Source organism: Pseudochaenichthys georgianus, chromosome 22, assembly GCF_902827115.2.
Source record: "Pseudochaenichthys georgianus chromosome 22, fPseGeo1.2, whole genome shotgun sequence".
Classification (NCBI taxonomy): domain Eukaryota; kingdom Metazoa; phylum Chordata; class Actinopteri; order Perciformes; family Channichthyidae; genus Pseudochaenichthys; species Pseudochaenichthys georgianus.
The window spans coordinates 15,540,288-15,561,026 of record NC_047524.1 but is presented as its reverse complement, the minus strand read 5'-3'; the positions used below and the strand labels follow the sequence as shown (position 1 = coordinate 15,561,026).

The 20,739-nt window shown below is 41.4% G+C and overlaps 3 protein-coding genes across 7 annotated transcripts in view; 1 reads left to right on the top strand and 2 right to left on the bottom strand.

The window, feature by feature from the left end:
• LOC117467930 (protein unc-79 homolog) overlaps positions 1-5,204 on the bottom strand; it is a 33,626-nt gene extending 28,422 nt beyond the window's left edge. For all 5 annotated transcript variants that reach the window (XM_034111862.2, XM_071207239.1, XM_034111865.2 and 2 more), the window contains exons 1-3: positions 5,111-5,204; positions 3,541-3,661; positions 98-411 (exon numbers count right to left, since the gene is read on the bottom strand). In XM_034111862.2, coding sequence (XP_033967753.1) covers positions 98-411; positions 3,541-3,661; positions 5,111-5,132 — 457 coding nt within the window. In that variant the 5' untranslated portion in view covers positions 5,133-5,204. The remainder of the gene's footprint in view (positions 1-97; positions 412-3,540; positions 3,662-5,110) is intronic.
• Positions 5,205-6,160: 956 nt separating this feature from the next.
• Positions 6,161-7,310, bottom strand: LOC139436059 (cytochrome c oxidase subunit 8A, mitochondrial). The gene is made up of 2 exons (XM_071207243.1): positions 7,072-7,310; positions 6,161-6,404 (listed from the first exon to the last, which is right to left on the bottom strand). The coding sequence occupies exons 1-2, from the start codon at positions 7,279-7,281 to the stop codon at positions 6,297-6,299; spliced, it is 318 nt and encodes a 105-aa protein (XP_071063344.1). The 5' UTR covers positions 7,282-7,310; the 3' UTR covers positions 6,161-6,296.
• A 1,757-nt stretch (positions 7,311-9,067) lies between these two features.
• Positions 9,068-20,739, top strand: part of btbd7 (BTB (POZ) domain containing 7) — a 28,157-nt gene continuing 16,485 nt past the window's right edge. Inside the window, exons 1-2 of the mRNA XM_034112184.2 lie at positions 9,068-9,376; positions 15,493-15,719. Of these exons, the coding sequence (XP_033968075.1) occupies positions 15,638-15,719 (82 nt within the window). The 5' untranslated portion in view covers positions 9,068-9,376; positions 15,493-15,637. The remainder of the gene's footprint in view (positions 9,377-15,492; positions 15,720-20,739) is intronic.

The following is a 20,739-nucleotide window of genomic DNA, read 5'->3' as shown; positions in this document are numbered from 1 at the left end:
GTTACAAAAGAGGCCAAAAAAGCAGCAGTGGCTTCATGCAGGCCAGGCGGCTCGGGGATGATGATGACAAACAGTGGTGCACTGGGCCTTGACTCACCATGCTGACCGTGCTGCAGCAGGGGCACCAGGTCAAGCAGGGTCACGAGGGTCACATAGAGGCCCTGATAGTCCAGAGAGGGGTACTCTGAGAGCTGAGCGTCCCGACTCTGCTGCCCCTGCCCCCCGCGGTCTGACGGGGCATCGCGCAGAACGCTGTAAAGGAGGGAGCGAGTAACTGTAGGGTTGATGGAACTGACTTGTGGTCTTAGAGATGGGGTGAGTGGGAATGGCACAGGAAAAAGACACATGGTCATGGGCACGGCCAAATTGGAAGCTTCCTGGTTCTCCTTCCTGCCTGTGCGGGACAGAATGCTGCTCCGGGGCGGGAGGGGAGGGGAGGGGAGGGAGGGTAGGGGAGGGGAACAAGGGAAAAAAAGAGACAACAAAGACACAAAAAAACAGCACATTACATTGAAATGGCACTACAGAGACAGCGTAAATAGAAAAAAACAAACCCAGATAAACCCCACATAGGATGCAGTGTCTCACTATTTGACTGTTTCACTGAAGGCACGGGCAATTTTTCCCTGCTTTGTCGGTTCAGAGTGACTTTAATTCAATTAATCTCGTTTTGTCTGCACTTGGAAAACAAAAAAAACATGAGCACAAACTGCAATGATCACTGCATCTCATGCGTATCTGGTGACAAGGAGCAAAAATATAAAAAATGGCATGTTTTCAGTGGCAACCCCATACTTCTCCAAAAAGGTACAGTGCAATTGACTGTCCCTCGATGGCTGCCATCTTTCAATCAGCAAGGTCAGAGGCTGCCATGCAAAAAGGCCAATGAACCGTGGAATAAAATAAAAATAAAAATAAATGTCCTTGTCTTTGGTGGGGCTGTCAAGGATGGGAGTGACACCAAATTGGCTCAGGGAAAATACAGAGGTGACACTTTTGAAACATGCTTCAGCCAGTAATAAACATGTGTGTGAAGTTAGATCAAATGCCCATAGGTCACAGCACATGTTTATTGCACCAGAGAAATAATGTCCGTATGCATACGTTATGATACTGTACCAGTATCATTGGGAGAAATAATGAGATCCAACAGGCATATGGATTCAGGTTTCTAAAATAAATGTAACAACTAATCTACAGTAGAGGAGAAACTATAATGACAAAGGAATAGGTTGTTTCAGGGGGAGATGACTGGTAGCATTATGTTTGTGAGCTAATGCAGGATGGACAATTGTGTTTGCTGTCCCCTGGGGAAGGTGGTGGACATTTTAAAAATCTCAAGAGAGGAGAAAAAACAAAAGGAAAAACTAGTTGGGTTGAGTGTGGAGCATCTCAGGTGGAGGAGGGGGAAGGGGGGCCAGAGAGCATTGCTCTTTTTACAGCACATTAAAGAGCTAAGCTGTTCTATCAGGCAAATGATTGGGATTTATCGAGAGAGCCCAGATTATAAATTCTGATGTATCGTATTTTGGTTTTTAATTTATTTTGAAAGGTCACTCAAAAAGTAGAGTTACAGCATGTTCGGGCAGTGAGAAAGGGGATTTCAATATTTTTTAACATGACAATATATGCATAATGTTTATCCATTTAGATCTTTAGATTTATACTGTCAACAACAGAATGTAACATTTTCTGACTTATCCCCCCAAAGTTATACTCTGTAAGATTTAAATCAGTGTAGATTTTTTTAATAAAGCTGAATTAATATACAACGTAAACTTGAACAGGGCTTATTTCAAAACAACAGACCGTATCTCAGAGTATGACTTTTTCACTGCCCATATAGAAAACATCATTATTTTGAACAATGAACATAGAGATAAACAGGCACGCTCTCACGCATACACTAAACAAATACACATAAAGATACACACATATGTGCATACATACACACACTCATACATACAAACAACACATAGTTTACAGACATGTACAACACATTAAACACATGTAGAAATGCACTGATACAGACACATAACATACATCGACTGTCAAACCCTGCACTGTCAATACGAAGTCATTTACTAAGCAGTAATTCATAGCACAGTCAGCCTTCCTAAAAGTACATATTTACAGACAGTCATGTCAAACAATAAGATTTCTGCTGCCTACAGTCACTCTGCTTAGAGTGATGCAGTTTGGCATGGAGTCAGCATGGCTCACAGATTCAGAGCTCAGTCTGACTTGGAGAAATATGACAAAGATACGTCTCGTCTTTAGAGAGGCATATATATATAATTGTCAGTGAGAAGAGACCATTTTAACCCTTCTTTATTTTATGTTCTGCAGCTGACCTGCACTAACCCTACAATTGGTGTATAAAACAGCAACTACCTCCTTTGGCGATTTCAGTTTTTCATTCCAGGAACATGACACATGCCTGCTCCTCTTTTCAAGGCACCACTTTCTCACTGTCTTTCTCTTTCATTTCTCTCTTTCTTCACCCTGGGCTTCAGAAGGCACAGGTGTATGGATAATCCTGCAGTCCCTGCTGAGGAAACCAGACCCTTATAATAGTGCAGAGCATTACTTGCACTGCATATCTGAGGCTTAGAGAGTCTGCTTTGGGAACAAATCAAGCAACTGTTTAACTGTGGCATCATAGCTTTTCACACTCAAATTACGCTGTCCCTTAGTGACAAAAACGTCACTTGGTTTAACACATATTCCCACAGTTGCAGTCCCTGTCATGATCCATCTGTGCCAAAAACATATGAGAAGCCCTGTTTAAAAGTAAAGGGACTGGACAGCCCTTCAGCAAAGCACAAAATGACCAGAATACACTGTGAGCATCACTCAGCAGAGGAATAGTCCTTATGGGGCTGAGCATGAAGTGTAGAATTGAGGCCAGCTGCCAATCTTAAATAGATTGCACCCTAAGCTGATAATAATGATAAAAGTGGGGCATATAAATTAAGCCGTCAGTAATCTCTCCCTTTTTTGCAAAGTGGCTAATAAGTTAGGACACCACTAATTGTCTTTAAAAGCAGTAGCCAGGAAGGCTAAACCAACCATATGACATACCACGATATCCCATCACTTCATGATGAAGATGTCCCAGCGGGAGAAATCGTGGGACATGACACATTGTGAATAAGATGTGTCCAAAATGGCTGCCTACTTGACCTGTGTTGGAGAGGAAATTACATGCTGTCCCTTCCACAGGCTTTCACAGGACCCAGGGGAACAGGCTGACCCTGCAACTCTCCACCAGCCTCCTCTGGGAAGGACACAACAGGCCACGATCATTTAGCAAGAGACCACTGAATCAATAAACATCCCTGAGCCTCCTATCCCTGATGCTTTAACAGAACACCATAACTTCATATCCGCTCTAAAGTGGTCCTTCTGTCAAACCTTTCAGAAAGTGTCTCAGAACAACCTGCTGTAAGTTATCTGGCCTGACTGAGAAAGGAAGCTAAATATCAAACATCCTACAGTCTGGTACTTCACCTGTTGGCTCCAAAGCAGGGTACTTACCTGAGCAGGGTTTGGGAAAAGTATTTCAGTGTGTTTGCAATGTCTGTTCCGGAGGGCACAGGGTAAATATTGTGTTGCACACGGTTGTGATACTCTTGCAAGTATCGTATCTTAGAGGCAACTAGACAAAATAAAGAGCAGAGTAACAAGCAAATCAACTAGTGAGACTCATCATATGAATCTGAGTACACAGATAAGGCAAATGGCATGACATGCATGAAGCTGTGCTCCTGTTGCAGTTTTTTGGCCAAGATCCATGCATTTAATGCGGATGTACTAATTATCAAGTTAAACAAAGAGTCTGTGTTCCCATGGCTCTCTGGCCTTCTCCAGGTGACCTTTTTGGTACATCGGTGGGGTCACAGGCATCCCTAGAGGATGATATAACCTATTGCTTACAGAAACAAGCTTATGTACAAAAGGTTGCCAGTTCAAGTCCCAAGACAAGATGGGAAAATACAGTCAGCATGAGACAGTAAAGAGGGATTACTCATCCCTTAACATTTGATACTAAGACACATTTCAGCAAGAACCCTTTCTATGTTGAACTCCCCCCTCAGGTCACTTGTTTTATACATGAATGTGTTATTTTAGTTTGGTTTATTAGGAGCTAAATTAAGTTGAAGGGGGTGATTGTTGACTCATTTTCTGTGACTTTGGGCAGTGGTGTTTAGCTTCCTCCCTGACCTGTAGATGACACATCCCAAAATAAAAATAACAGCTGCAGGCATTTGAGTATTTGTGGTCAAAGTCTGTGCTGCAAAACATACTGTAGCACACATGCTTCTCTCTTCTTATATCTTAACATCTTGAGGGATTTTTAAAACCTTTGATGCCTTAAAACATTCATATGTTTAAAGAAATACGGAAACAACAGCTGTCAAGTTGTTTTTCTGATGCTAGCCTGAATAATTATTCCATATTGCCCACAAACATTTTCAGAAAAATACAACTTTTAGCAAATTGAAATGGAAGCCCCCCACACATAAAGTTTGACCACATATTTGTAATTTGTTATATACTGAAAACAAGCAATAGGCTATCTGATTAATAGTTTGAACAGAATTGCCAACAGGAATAAAGAAGCAAATCTAAGGATAGGGGCTACTTTCCACCTGTTCAAAAGCAATTGGATGAATAAGGTGAAAAATGAACAGCAGTCTTTCCGGAAGGTGTGATCAAACCACATTATTGATAAATAATAATGCCACCGTATTTTTCAGTAAAAAAAATACTGTTAAGTCGACCTTGACATCAACAGCACACCTCGCTTTCTGCACGCGTCTCATCCAGCCACGTCAATCAAAAAAAGATAACATGACGATGTAGCCGTTGAATTATTTTTCCCTCAACATGCAGAGAAACACATATACACATTGTCTCCGGTGCTGAGCCCCCCAGCCAGCCTCTGCAGTGAGAGGACGTGTTGCAACCTGCCATGGCAACCGCGGTTTCATCACCAAGGACAGCTACCCTCATTCGCTTTCTTGTTTAAAACAAAAATCACATTCCCAGTTTCCAAAACCACCATGACATGACAGGAAAAGCACACACACAAAGCCGTACTTACACTGCTCCGCCTTCGTAGACATTTCGCAGACACTTGGGGGAACATAGAACCAAAACTGTCAATTGTTTTAGTGTTTTTTTTTCCTCCCCGGCGCTGTGTTTTCCTCAGTCGTGAAAAAGTGAATATACCCCCCTTGCAGCCCAGGCTCGTCTGATTGTACCACTCTGCGGGATGGATTTATACACTGTGTGTTTTCAGCGGTGGTGCGGTCGCTTTTTGCAGAATTAAATCAAAGAGTCAATTTTGTGAGACCGTTTTTAATTTTAGGAATATTATTCTTTCGTAACGGAGAGGAATGTTGATGTACATCTGCCACAGCATACCTTTCCAAATGGACTGATCCGCCTTTGACAAATTGTCATTCAAGATTTCCAGCAACCCTATCACTGCTATTTGAACTGATTATAGGAGGGGAATACCAAGGAAAAACCTATTTTGCCTGCGCATTTGTATTGTATTTGTCCTGCATATAAACATGCAACAGATGGTTGTCACATTGTTATGATCATAAGTATAACGTGATATTTTTAATCTCCACATGTTTTTTGGTTTGAATGTTTTTTGGGGATATTTAGATATTTAGTTTGTAATTGACATAATTTCCGGACTTTGGTAGCAGTGCAAAACACTATGTAGGTTCATTTTTAATCCCCAATTAACACAAAAGGCTTTTGAAGGCTTACAAAATGAATTATCATTATCATTTGTTTGTCTACAAATGTACTTATACTGGCCCACCATTCGGCATGCCTGTGATAAAAATATGCATTTTTTAAAGGAGCAAAATACAACTGAAAGATGGACTTGAAATGACCGACACTTCCCTATAGTTTGTGCCAAGAACTGTCTGTGTAATTCCATCTCTCATCCAGCTGATTAAGAGCAACATCCTGTCACTGCACCCTGGAATGACCCCTACTTCTTATTGCTTGAGAAGTTTATGCTATGAAGCAAATATTAAGCTTTTACAAACACTGCAGTAATCACAGCAGTCAACTAATTGGCTTTCAGATTGCATGTCTTAGAAAAAAAAACAATCAATGGCAGAGATCACATCAACGTCTTTATACAGGGAAACTGTCTCATTATAACGTTTTACATTCCTTGATAGCATTTTACACATTGGAAAATCCACAAACAATAATAGTGCACAGGTGTCTTCCTGAATGCAGAGCTCTTTCAGAAGTCAGGGTTGTTGAGATGATCTTTGCTTGTATTCTGGGATATGATGCATGATCCATCCAGCGGGGGCCAAGAGAGTCACAGCAAATGCACAGAGAGCAAGTAAAGATTGCTGTAAGAAAGTCCATGAGAAAATAAAAATAAATGCATGAGGAAGGAGTTTTAGTACACATATCAAGGCACTGTTGTATAGCTCCCAAACGTCATCATCTACAGGTTGTGGGGATTGAACACCTGTGTCCACAACAGAAGGTCCCAAACTTAGTGACTCACCAGGTGATTTAACAGCAGACCGCCTTTATATCATCCTTCCATGGTATTCCCTTTGTCCCTCTGCACTCTGGTATTCCTAACCATGAGCCAAGCTTTGTAAAAGCCCAAGTGTATGTCCCAGAGGACAGATCAACAGATTTATAGTGGCATAAACATTGGCCGCTATGTTGCAGTTCCATCATAGGATCCCCATACTGACTTATGGATAAGAAATGAATAAAACATCCTCCCCACTCTGCAGACTTGGGAATACAGTTTGCTTGAATTCCTCGCATTAAGGGAAATACAGTGAAATACAACAGATACTGACTCTCCAAGACAGTTTCACTGTTTGTGTGCCAACATCATACTTATATTTGTAATTGATTGTAGTTTAGCACCTATAGTTTGTGCTGGAAAAAAAACATTGCTACAGTCCCTGCAGTACATTTTCAGACAGTCAAACAATCTGGTTTGCCTTTCAATTCAACTCCTATCATACGTCTAACAAAAAAAATCAGTCCTACCCCTGGCCCGATCTTGTCCTTCGGCGGTTTGCTGTAGATTGACTTCTGATTTTGCAGAATGGCTTTCATCCGCCTGGGCCAGGTCAGTATTGGTCTTCTGAGAAGGGAAAACATCGTAACGCTCACAGAGTCACTTGCCACGACTGGAAAACAGTAGTTTTTCTGTGGAAATGTTTTCTCATGTCCTGTGAGATAACTAACTGTTTTCATCTAATTCCCATCACTGTTCCTGGGAGGAGTTACTTCCATGGTCCAAAGACCTTCATGTAAACATAGGCTACTGAGCAACCTCTCATCAGGATAAGAAATCTGGCCTCGCCTATGAGAGAAAAAGGATAGTAGGGATCAACATTATAATCAATTTTTGACTATAAAGAATTGGAGTAGTTGTTCAGTAAGTCAACATATTCCACTGATCCAACATTAATTCAAAATCTTCAATGTATATGTTGTTTCCAGTATAGAGTGGGTATTTTTTTAACAAGTAAACTACAATCTGCCAAGATTTAGAGTTTGAATAAGTACCAGTATCTTGTTAAATAACTATTTTTGACATCAAGTATTAAATAGAAATGCCAAAACTCTAACATTACATGATGGGAAATCATAAAGTAGACAAGCACATTCATTTATCTGAAGTAAATGATGCCATATACTCACAATTACATATATTAAATACTGTGTTAGCATTAAACCTGATCCCTAGGGTAAAACATAACAAATGCAAGAAGCTTAAAAAGTACATTATTAAGTGCATTATCTACAATAACACACCACAATGTAAATATAGGGTCACTCAATTGTCTTAATAAACAACATTGCCTTGACTTGCCAGCTTACAATAGGGCTACCATTTGATTAAAGTGCTTAGGATCCTTAATTATTAATGTGAGAGTATGCAGACCGCCGGTGAGTATAAAGATATTCACAGCCTGTCTTTGGTTTTTCAGGAGTCCCATTCAGTTCAATTTTTCCAGATTTCTTATTCAGTGTCACTTCACTTTTATGTTATTATGTCAAATTTGCGTTTGAATGCAAATCGGCTCGTGTTTGCAGCAAAACTGCAAAAAAGACCATGGTGGCCATAGGCTTAAAATAATTAAAAAGCAAAGCTGGCCTTGGTTATAGCCTACACTGGGTGCCAAACACGTTTTGGACAACATTATATGTAATGTGTCGCCCTCAACAGGACGCTCAACGAACTTCAATCAAATGACAATACGATATTATACCATTTCATTTCAACCAGTAATGGGTCGATCATATATTTTTTTAAGCGTAAAGTGACACATTTTCATGGCCAAATTCATGTTGAAGCCACCATGACATAGCTAAAAGTTAACAATAGGTTTAATTGATATTAATGATATTTTAAGTAGGCTTCCACTGGTTATGTTGCCCCCTACCTAAAAACCCACATCCTTATCTACGGGGAAACGTAAGGGAAGATTTATATACCGTTTTAACGGAATTGCATTGCTAGGCAACAGGGTATTTTAACAACAGCAAATAAACTGGGACACATTAGGAATGTTAATGTGAAATGTAACTGTAAAAAGATTTAAAAGACATCTTGATAATGATACGAAGCTCCAATGATCCTCATTGCCGCAGATACACCACTAGGGGGCACTCGCAATTGTGTTATTGCACAAAGGGCTCGGAGTACTGACGGGCCTCTTGACCAGTCTCCGTACAGCGATTGAGAACCTGTCAAGCTGAAGAAGATGCAGGAAAGAAAGGTATTTGGCCTCCAAATATAAAGCAAATAAAGGCGCAGGGCAGGCTTGCCTAGACTACCAAGACTGGCATTGTAATAATCTTAACAAAAATGTAACTGGTAAAATTGCATTAGTTAAAAGGTTTAACTAAACACGCGACAGAAATGGCTGTTATCAGATAAAGTTGTTGTTGTACACATTCAAAATGGTTACATTCCATGTTTTATTTTGAAAGTCTGACCGGAAGCACCATTTCCTAATCTGGCTATCTTGAAATGGTTAGCGCTGGGATAGGCCATCACAACCACCCAACAAGGCGTTGTGCTACCATGGGGAAATACCGAACCGAACCGAAAATAAAAATGGCTTTGGTGTAGTTTTTAGTCTAGGTAATTGCTGGAAATTCGCAAGAAAGTCGATGCAAGTGGAAATGGTCGCATATTAGGGATCAAATGTGGACGTTGACGTCGAGCCGTGCGTAATGAGCAGAGTTGGAAAAAGAAGGTGTTGAGCTGCATTTTTTTCTCTCTCTGCCAGGGACAACTTGGGTCGGAGTACTGTCTGAACTACGAGGTGATACGAAGGTAAAAAAGAATGCCCACGAAGCTCTCCACTTTCTGGTAAAAAATATTTCTAAACAGTTGCATTGCATCCTGCTCGAAGTACATTTCTGTTTCCGATGGAGAACGTTAACGGTAAAGTCAAAGCGACACAGAGCAGAGATAGCTAACCCTAGCCTCCTAGGATATGCTACTAATTACAGGGCTGAGGTGAATATGACTCCTCTCGCCAGGCTGTCGCCAAATATTAGGACATTACTTCCCTTTTGTATCAGCTGAGGCAAACAACCCACTTGGTTTTTCCTCGTACAAGCACTTTTAACTAGGGCTTCCGCTGGGCACCGATAGCCTCCTGGTAGCCAAAGAGCAACAATAGCTCCGCGTAAACGTATGGCTAACAAAGCCATCGCAAATGATTGTTTTCTGTATGTACTGCTTACAGAGGGGAACACTTCCTCCGTTTTTGTGAGGCTTGGTAGATGGAAAAGTTCGGGATGAATGTACATTTTAACTCTGCAGATACACCTACATGTTGCTGTTTATTGCCTCTGTGTCAGATAGTTGTTGATAGGTTGTGCTATGGCAACAATGTGGCCTGCCATTAATTGCAATCTATAGCATACTTGTGGAAAATGTTTTATTGATATCAGAGTCATATAATAATGTCCAGTAGTCAAATATCCAGTTTATACTTGAAGGTCAGGTTGTAGGTATTCTGTTTTGTTTATAGTTTATTATTTGCCTGAGCCAACAACATATTCCAATCCTACTGTTTTTTATTTAACAAGGTGTATAATATATGTAAATTCCACCATCTATTTAAGTGCTGAAGAGCCATATGCACACTGTGGTAATCCTGTGGTAATCTCACTGAAATTCGTGCTGGACTCAGCATTCTGTACACCCTGCCTCCCTCTGAAAGACAACCTGTGTATCACTCTGTCTTTTCATTTGGAAAAGGTGCATTCACTGCGCTCCGCAGCATATAGGGTTGTCATTTTACCAGGTTAAGTATTTGTGTCAGTGCTCCAGGGCAATATAATGACATGTAATTATTGCACTTACATGCTCAGAAGTCAATGACAAGCATGAAAGGCTGCAAACTTGCAAGTACTTGCCACAGAGTGACTGAATGAGCTGGACTTTGGCCTGAGTGTTGTTTACCCTGGCCAGTTGGATGGAGAACTCAACAAGGAGCATTGACAACTCACTTAAAATGAGCACTCATTGTTACCCAGGCTGCCATTCATTCTTTTGAGGTTGACCGCCAGGCTGTGTTTATATAGTCATTAGTGTGTGCTAACTTAACATTTCTTTATTTAAAAGATGGCCCTGTTTGTTTGTTTTCCTCAGAATGTCATTCATCCGTTCAGTTGTTGTCACTTTAGGTGGCCTCGTGTTAACCCAAAGGTCTTAAAGAAAATACGTTAAGGCTGATACAATTTCATGTGTGAAGCCCTCATTTTTATGTTCTTACAATGGCCTGCAGAGCAAAAAAGATACGATCAGCTGAGAACATAGTCTGTGAAATGGTAAATATTCATCACTAGGGTTCATATTGTTGGTTGACTGGCTAATCCTGAGGCTGCCCACCATGAGTCATCACTGTGGAGACTTTTGTTTCCTCCGTCTGTCTGTCATTTCAGTGTGTTGCTGTGTTCTAGTCCGTTCTGACTCCCGTAGCTCTCCTGGTAGAGAGTCTGTAATCAGTTGAATGGCCTGATTAACTGTAATTCTGATTGGCAAAAACACTGCAAGTTAAAGGGTCTGCTCTGCTGCTGAATTGTGTCATTTCAGACAACATATCACATCATTATTTCATTTAGAGAGTCATTTATTCAGTTTTATTTTTTTATCCACATGCAGTCCATATTCCCTTACACACGTTGTTGCGAGATGTATACGGACACATCAGTACGGTGGAGGTCACTCCGGCAGTAGGTTCTGGTTCCAGCTCACTGCTGCATTGCCTAAAATGTCCCCTTCTGATTGTATCAAATATCCAAACAGTCTAAAAGGAATATCTGACGCTCTATTTTATAACCGTACAGGTCATTTAAAAGCTTTACTGTCATCAAAACCTTCCTTTTTCTGATATACCTCTAAACATATCATCTGAAATGCTAACAATGGATTAGTTGACATATTTCCTGCATTTCTTCTGTATAGTTGTATGCTGGGCCACAAAATAAATTATCTACGCTTCTCCTAGGATCAGTGTGATGGCTGGGACTTCATGAAATAATAACAAGCCAACAGTGGACTAATACAAATCCCCTTTTAATGAAATTATATCAAACTGTGTATTTAAGAGCTCTGACACATTTATTGCACTTTACAGCTACTGTGTAATTTTAAAATAGTGCTTTGAGGGGATGTATTTCTACAGTTGCTGCTCTTTCAGGAAGACCTGAATGTGATATTGGCACAGTGATTGCTCCTCTTTGTAAGATTAGTGGCTGTGTCATTGAGCCTAACAAAGATTACTGTCAAAAGGTGGTGATTACATCATTTCATTCATAGAACTCACAGTGGGACCAATGGAGAGCACATCACCTAGGTCTCTTTGTGCCATTTGAGCAAATCAATGTGACAACTACTCTACAATAACCAGAAAGACAAGAAATATAAAATTCTCAATCATCTGCTACACTGCCCAAGTCATTTTCCACATTACTTTTGATTGCTGAAGACTAGTCATGCTGCCCTAGCTTCATTACAGCTGTCACTTTGATTCAACATATTGGCTGTGTGTGTTTCATTAGCAGAGCTCTGGATAAGGGAATGGCCGGTAAAAACCTGCTTTGAAATAATAAGAACATGCTCCTGAATTTTTGGGGTTTCAGACAGGAAATGAGAACCAGATACCTACTGCTTCCCCCTTCTCTTGCCATGATGAGGAAATCTACATAAATGATTGATAAAGTGCCCTGACTGTCATTTGAATAATACATCAGACCTTTTCTTGTGCCAAGCAGTTTTGTATAGTAATGTTCTGTGGGAGTCTGGGATTCTGTCTTTTAAACCTGTGCAAGTGGCTAATTTAAATAAAAGAAAATGATCCGAGTGTCTGAGGCAAGGTGAGCCCTTGCATATGTCTTTGTGTATGTAGAGAGAGAGATAGGTGGGGGCAGGGAGTGTCTGCTGTCACCTCTCATTAGGGACATATAGTCCAGCTCGGCCGGTGTCTGCCCTGTGGAACTGCCCTCCTCTGCCCCCCGCCCGAGCCCAACAGAGCAGCACACTGTTTCAGTCTAAACTACAGGAAAGTGTAGAAATCACAGAGTTTATGTCAGAGATGCTTCATGTTGAACAGTGCACGTCTGAAGGAAATGGCTGTCTTAAATTATGCTTTTAGAATTCTGCACTGCAGCTAAAGTTACATTTGGTTCACTCATTTGAATGAGTTAAAACCGGGAGTCAGTGTATTGTTCGATTGATGTGCTGGTTGCTTTGCTTTATTCCGCCTCTGCTGTGCTCCTTTGAGGAACCCACCCCCCTACCCCCTTTCTAAAGGCGGTATATATCTCAAGGGCTTCTTCCTCTCCTACATATTCAAATAAAATGTCTAATTTTGTCCAAATGAATTCCCTGTGAAGATGGAGCTTATTTAAAGCGGTCTAATGGAATAAAGATCAACCAACATTTTTATTGGAGTGCTCCAGTGTGACTGCCTGGTGACTGTTTGTGAGTGTGGAGTACGAGGCTGTGGTTTTCCATTGAACCCTTGGGAGGCTGGGCTGTGCTGTTCTACCGGGGCAGACACAATGATTTATTGGTATGATAGGCAGGAAAAACTAGCAGGCTGAGATAAAACAGATTTCCCATCACACTCAAGTTCTCCGTCTGGCATGAAAAACAGATGAAATGTGAACATATATATCACTATTTTTATATGTAGTTATGTAGAGGTCAGAGCTAAGAGAATTACATTTCCAAGTCTCTTGATCATGGGCACATATGAGCATATTTATTCAAAGTTACCCGAGATGTAAGTGGCGTTGAACAATTGAGAAACTGTCCCTCTGGTTTGGAAAACAATCAAAATAGTTTTGATCTCCAATGGGCTTGATCTTAAAAATAAACCTAGACTCAGTTTGTAATTAATAGCCTGATGGTGCGCTTAGCTAATGAGGTGCCCTGTTTTCTGCTGAGCCAGGGCCAGTACATAGAAGAGAGCAGAAAGGTTATTGCAAGCGCCTTTCATTTGACTGGTGCTGAGATATGTAGCTATTTGCTGCAGTTGACCTCTCTCGCTCACATCTTCTGTCTTAAAGTAATGTTTATTTGACCAAACCATATCAATGAGAAAACACTAATAAAATATTTTGTCCTATAGAAGTAGTTACTCAACTGAAGCTGTAGCTAAGTGGAATTCAGCCATCATTCATTTGAATAATTTGTATCTGCTTTCCTACAGTAAATTGTAGAAAATGTCATCTTTGAAGAAAGCTTGGAGGAAAATTGTTAATTGGCCAAAAAAAAACAGACGGCAATGCCTTTTTGTTTGGCTAAATGCAATTAATTAAATCCCTACAAGTCAAAGTATTTCATCCCATTGATGCCAAAAACGTATTCCATATTCAACATGCACACAATGGCCTAATGCAACTATACGTTTTAATGGCAAAGCTACCACTGCTGCATGGCAACATCTCTGACATATTTGTATCATATTATAATATATATTGTCATATTGACCTTCTCACATAATGCGCTACATTTATTTTCACATTGAAAAGAGTTTCACTGAGTTTTCAGTCTGACTGTACTGACGTGATGAGACTACAGATCCACAGCTTGAAAGTTAGCTTAGAGATATTTCAATAGTAATTAAATGAGAATGTAAAACTAAGCTGCCTGGCTCAAATTGATATGGCCCTGGTCAATGAATTTTCCTTAATGTTCTGTATAATTAGACCTGGAAAAATTAGACCTGGAAAAACCTCCGCATTTCTAATTGGAATGTTAAATAAGAGTGTGATAGGAAGTATATGCAGAGTGTGTTGTACCTTCCCTTTGAAGATTCACTGTACATCTTCATTAGGGCTGCACGATATTGAAAAAAAACTGACATTGCGATATATATATTGTTCCCCTGCCATATATATTGCGGTTTTTTTAACTATATTTAACCGGATGAAGGATTTTAGTCACGGACGTCTGGATCTTAACAGGTTGACTCATCATACCTTAAGTCATGATCTAACATGTCATGATAATGCATGTTGCTTACCCTCAAATAAGGGGGTTCATCTGTGAATGAAGAAGAGAAGAACCTTTTTGGATCCAAAATAGTTCCAGATGGCAGATGTTGCTTTTCTTTTTGGAAGTACATCTTCATTCTCGCCGGTATTGTCTTCCTGTGCCTCGCTAATTTTTTACCGGTGTTTTGATGGTCTGCAAACTAGCTGGGCGGGGCCCGCTGTGATCTGATCAAGAATGATTGGTGGTTTGCTGTGCATGCAGAGCCTGCATGTCACTCACTCAAGTACCCCTGACATGAGAGCCGTGCAAGTTTTCCTTTTGTAGCAAGCAGCAAAATAATTGTAACATGACGTGTTTGAGTTAATTTACCTACTTAATAATCGCACGTCCTAAAGAAAAAGAAAATGAATAAAATCGCACGTCCCTGTGATGTAAATATCGCGGTTATCGCCATGACACGATATATCGTTCAGCCCTAATCTGCATTAGATTTGTTGTTGACTGCCACTGCCTCCTGAGTTTCCTGAGGGCTGAGCAGAGGGAGTTTCTGTTAACACAAGTCGCCATTGAAGATTAAAGATACAACAAAGCCTGAACACAAAGTCCTCAAGACTGTCACTCTAAAAAAGCCTCCTCATCATATTTATTTTGCATTTCAGGCCTTTCAAACTTGCCATGGCAGAATTGATTCATGATAGCGCTTTAATCAATGTGGCTGAAACAGTGTGATAGATTGTAATAGATGTCCTTTTGTTCCGCTCTCTGACGCCCCTGGCTATTCATTATCTTTTGACAGAGTCCAAACAGTCCAAACGCATCATGTTGCAATAACTGGGAGATGTTAGTCAGCAACATTTTAAAAGGCCTTCACTCTTTGACTTCATCATCTCTCTTACTGTTCTCTCTGTGCTCTTTCATGTTTCTTCCTCCAGGTATGGCAGGCTGGGCCCGGGGCTCTGAGGCCACTTCAGAGGATCCGTGCCTGACCCACGACTGAGGATTGAGAGGAATACGTTGTCTGAGCAGAATGACTCAGCAAGAGGGGGGACCCCAAATAGCAAGTGAAGAGAAGTGAGGATGGGTGCCAATGGTTCCAGCTATCCACACTCATGCTCCCCACGCATAGGGGGAAATGCACAGGCACAGCAGACTTTTATAGGTTGGTATTTTATCTATCTTATTTAATTAAGAGCGTTATGATGGGTTGCACTGTTAACAAAGACCACTCTGATAGATGATTCTGTGTTTTCAGCCAACAAATGATAAAATATCTCTGTTAAGGTGCCGTTTACACGAGGACAAAATGGGTTGTATCTGCTACTTTTCTCTCACGTATAGCCCGTTCGTTCACACGAGGCCGACACGTAATCGCGGAAATGGACCCCGCAAACGATAACTGGTCCCAAGGTGGATAGATCTGCAAACGGAGCGATTCTATTTTAACCGCCACCGACAGGGGGCGAAGGAGACGAGTGAGCGATACAGGGAGAGAAACACAGAAGAAGAGATGAGAGCGCGGCGGAGAGGAAAGTGAGTGAAGAGAAGAGTTAGCGATATAGGGAGAGAAGACGGAGAGGAGAGTGAACAGGCGTGTTAGCGGCAGACGGGGAGAGACAAATAATTACACATGGCGCTCTCCAAGAAGAGGAAAGTGGACAGTGAGAACAGAGCTTTTAACCCTGAGTGGACAGACTCATTCATGTTCATCCTGCCCACTGGGAGCACAGAACCAGTGTGTCTCATTTGTTAAGAAACCGAGGGGCTCATTAAAAGTGAAACGCCACTATGAGACAAAACACAAAGTGTTTGACCAAACATTCCCTCTCAAGTCAGAACTGAGGTCACAACAAATAAGCAGTTTCAGAGCCCAATATGATCAGTCGACCAGGATCAAACTTAAAAGTACATATCGTTCCAGGCTAACCAATGAGCACCTGCATGTGTGTATGAGAATGGCCCTGACACCATTTCAGCCCAGATTTTAAACTCCTGGCAGGACAAGCTCGAGCTCAATTCTTGCACTGAATTAAAAAAAAGTGAGTGATGGACTGCAATATAAGAGGGAAAGAAAGAGAAACTTTAAAACTGTTCAATTGTTATGATGTGTAAAGACTGATATTGTTGCTGCGAGACTTTATCTAAAATTAAGCACATATTTTCAAAAGCTATTTTATTTATTTTCTCAATTTTATTTTTAAATGCAGCCCGAGAGGAACATTACACATATCCACAGTATTTTATTGTATATCTGTATAGTTAAATGTTAATTGACAATAAATATTGTTGTTTTTAAATTGTACTTTCTTTATTTGATTGGCAGTCAGTTGTTGATTACATGCAGACGTTGATAAAGCTACAGGCTACTTCAATATATATCACACTAATTCATAAAGCAACTTAGACATTTTGATGTTCCGGACCTTTGCATAGGGAGATTTTCTCTAACTGGACCTCGTTGAATTTGAGTTGAATTGATCATTTTCTGATAACGATGAAATAGCCTCGCCTCCCTCTCCCCACCTCCTGCTCAGAAATCAGCTGTTGGGCTGTCAGAAGAGGGGGAGGAAAAGAGAGGCTCCGATTATTATTCTTATATTATTATATAGAGTTGTTATCAATTTGTTTATCAAGTGACATGTAATGTTTTAAAACTCAATAAATAACAAAGAAGACCTCTGACCGGCACTTTTCTAATTTTGTCCGGAAGATTTAAACTTTAACGGACATGTTGACCGGCGACTTTTTTTTTAAATGGAAACTGCAGCATGGTTCCCTCGTCCCTTGGAAGAGGCGGAGATGTGGGTGTTTTTCATCTGCTGCTGGACCATCGGAGAGAGATTCACAGCAGGAGCACACGCCGTCCACCCCATGCGTCCACCGCGGAGAATAAACAGAAGGGCAACCATGCTCCGGGGTCTTCTTCGCTGCTTTTAGTGTATTTTGAGGAGGCAGCAGCACCACTTACAGGCCCGGCATTTGTACTACAGCGGGTCGAGCGGTCTCGTGTGAACGGACACGTTAATTGAGCCGAATGCGTGTGAACCAGTCTATGGTGTGAACGGAATACTTTTCTTAAAACGAATTTGGTGCGTAAACGCGAACGTACCCGTTTTGTCCTGGTGTAAATGGGGCCTAAATGTACTCTTTTGAAGTAGGGTGTGAACATGTACTCCTCAACCCTCTTGGCACTTCGCACCCATGCTAGAAAACACACAGTGTGAGTTAAGCCCCGGCCACACGAGGACGATAAAGCAAACGGACCCCAATCGTTATCAAAAAAGTCTTCCATCCACACCATAGATCCACACGCAACAGGCACCAGAAACGTGTCCGTTCACACGAGACTGCTCGAAAGCGCTGGAGACTAGTGATGTGTCGGTCGCGAACGAGCCGGCTCAAAGAGCCGGCTCTTTTAAGTGAACGACGGGAGCCGGCTCGCACCCGCGAACGAGCCGTCTTTTTGTTGTTGTTGTTAAGTAATACAAGACATGATGATGATGATGATGATGATGATGATGATGATGATGATGATGATCATGTAATATCCAAGGATTAGAGACTGTTGGGTGCTGCTGTTTTGAGCATTGCTATACATGTATTTGTATTATGTTTTTTATGATTAGAGAGTCGAGACTGTTGGATGCTGCTGTTTTGAGCATTGCAATACATTTATTTTCACTATCTTATTTATTTATGATTATCCTTGGGCTCAGCAAAGATTTGTTGTCAGCTGCTGCTGTCTTTTTTTCTATAGTTAATAGTTACTGAAATAGAGCCCTGCTGTTTTGTCAGGGCCTTTTCTTTAAATATAATTTTAAAATGTCCATACAGTAGCCCCTTTTCTTTAAATGTCTGTTTAAGTTTTTATAGGTGTTGCTATCTGCTTTGTGTAGCGTGGTTCTACAAGCAAGTCAGTGCATTCATTGGGTGGTATCAGAGAGTTAGGGTCTGTAAATGCAATGAAAACAATTGGCCACAGCAAATAATTTATATTAAACATGTAATTTTTACTTTTGAATACTTCAGTACAAAGGATGTATTGAATAATTTAAGTGATATATGTGTACACATATAAATCATTCATTAGTCAAAACAGGGCTACATTTGATTTAATTATAAAAGGTATAATATGTGGTAAACTGAAGAGCCGAAAGAGCCGGCTCTTCTTGGTGAGCCGAGCCAAATGATCCGGCTCACCAAGAAGAACCGGAATTCCCATCACTACTGGAGACGCTACATATGCCAGGCCTGTAATGGCGCGTTTCCACTGCAGCGGGTAGCTCGCTTTAAGCGTGCAGAGCCGTGCGGGGCCCGTTTTTGGTTGCGTTTCCACTTGGCCTAGTACCGGCTAGCGGGTCCTAATTCACAGTTTTTCTGGCCCCATAAAATCGTGGTTCTAGGGCCAGGAACAACCAGGCTGAGTCGGGCTGAGTATGCTAAACTAGAGAGAGAATCGCTGGCAAGGGGACTACAACTACAACAAGATGAACATATTTGACCGTGATTTAATTGTAATACACGTTTCAAAATGATGCCGAAGTAACAACATACTGATACCGGTTAGTAAAAACCATGAATTAATGCTTTGACAAGTCTGCAGACAGACGGCAGGCGAAAAACCCTTTTTAAAATGCGTGCTTTCTAAATGGAGCTTGGCTAAGCTATCGTTATATATGCTCCGACCGTCCACACTCAAAACAACGGCCTATACAGACATAAATAAACCAGCGACTGTATTCACCATGACACAGACAGTCTGTGGGTTGTTCTTGTTTAACTTTTGTCAAGTTTCTGAACAGATATGAAGAGCTGTGAGCTCTGAGTGCTAAGAGCTAACGGCTGTGTTGTTTTTCTGGGGCTCTCATTGAAGATGACGTTACGGCTCCGCCTACACTGCGTTACTATAGTAACTACCCCAGCTCCTAAACTGTAATGGAAGCGCAGCATTAAAGTGAGCCGGGCCTAATAAGGCCTAACCAAACCGAGCGAGGCCTGCAGTGGAAACGCGCCATAAGTGGCACATCAATGCCAGTGGTCTCAATGTACGAGTGTTTTGTTTGCAGATCTACCCACCTACCCTACCCACCTGATAGAGAACTGTAGTGGATACGACCGTTCTCGTGTGGCTGCAGCTTTAATCCCCGGCCACACGAGGACGATAGCGGTCGTATCTGCTACAGTTCACTATCAGATGGACGGTTCGGCTACACGAGGCCGACAGGGAAACGCAGATAACGATAACGGGTCCCAAGGTGGGTAGATCTGCGGATGAAATGCTCTGGGGGGCCAAACGGCTCCTTGTCTACGCCCTATAACGATCATTTCCTGATAACGATGACGCAATAGCCCCAGTGTTTCGAGCCAGGTCCCGGTATCTCGCAGGGCAGTGCACCCAGCAGGAGCTTCCAGCTAGATTTGATCGATATGGACATAAACGCAAGTGAAGTCTAATCAGACAGGAGAGGAGACACGCAGCTCTGTATGATAACCTGCAGCTGTGCTGTGATGGAGCGATGAGCGGAACAAAACATACACTTCAAGTTAGATCATCACCCTTAGCTATTTTAATTACCTCTCAAACTACCTAAACTAGTTATAAATATGTTTATTTTTACTGTCGGGTCACTCATTACTGGATCAGCCAGCTGCATGAGACCACGGATACTGACGGGCTGTCAGGAGAGTGGGAGGAAAAGAGAGGCTCCGTCCTCCGTGTATTATTCTTATATTATTATATAGAGTCATTATTCATTTGTTTTAAAGCTCAATAAATAACAAAGAAGACCTTTTGACCGGTACTTTTCTCATTTTGTCTGGAAGATTTAAACTTTAACGGACATGTTTATCGGCGAAACCCCACCTCTGCTGCTAAATCCAGTGCGGAGAATAAACAGAAGGGCAACCATGCATGCGTGAGAAGTCTTCTTCGCTGCTTTTGGTGTATTTTGTGGCAGAAGTACAGCGCCACTTACAGGCCCGGCATATGTAGTACAACGTCTCCAGCGGTTCGAGGTTTCTGGTGCCTATTGCGTGTGGACGGAAGACTTTTTTGATAATGATTTTGGTTCGTTTCCGTTATCGTCCTCGTGTGGCTGCAGCCTAATTGTGCCTGAGAGCTCTTAAAGCAAGCCATTGCCTCACACAACTGATCCATTAGAAAGAAACTTGTCTACTTTGCC

What these genes read in the sequence shown, in the direction of transcription:
- LOC139436059 (XM_071207243.1), bottom strand. Translation starts at nt 7,281, where the DNA reads ATGAAAACAGTTAGTTATCTCACAGGACATGAGAAAACATTTCCACAG. An exon ending in AGGACAAGATCGGGCCAGGG is followed by an intron (nt 6,405 to 7,071) that starts GTAGGACTGATT and finishes ACTTTCTTACAG; the next exon opens with CAATCTTTACTTGCTCTCTG.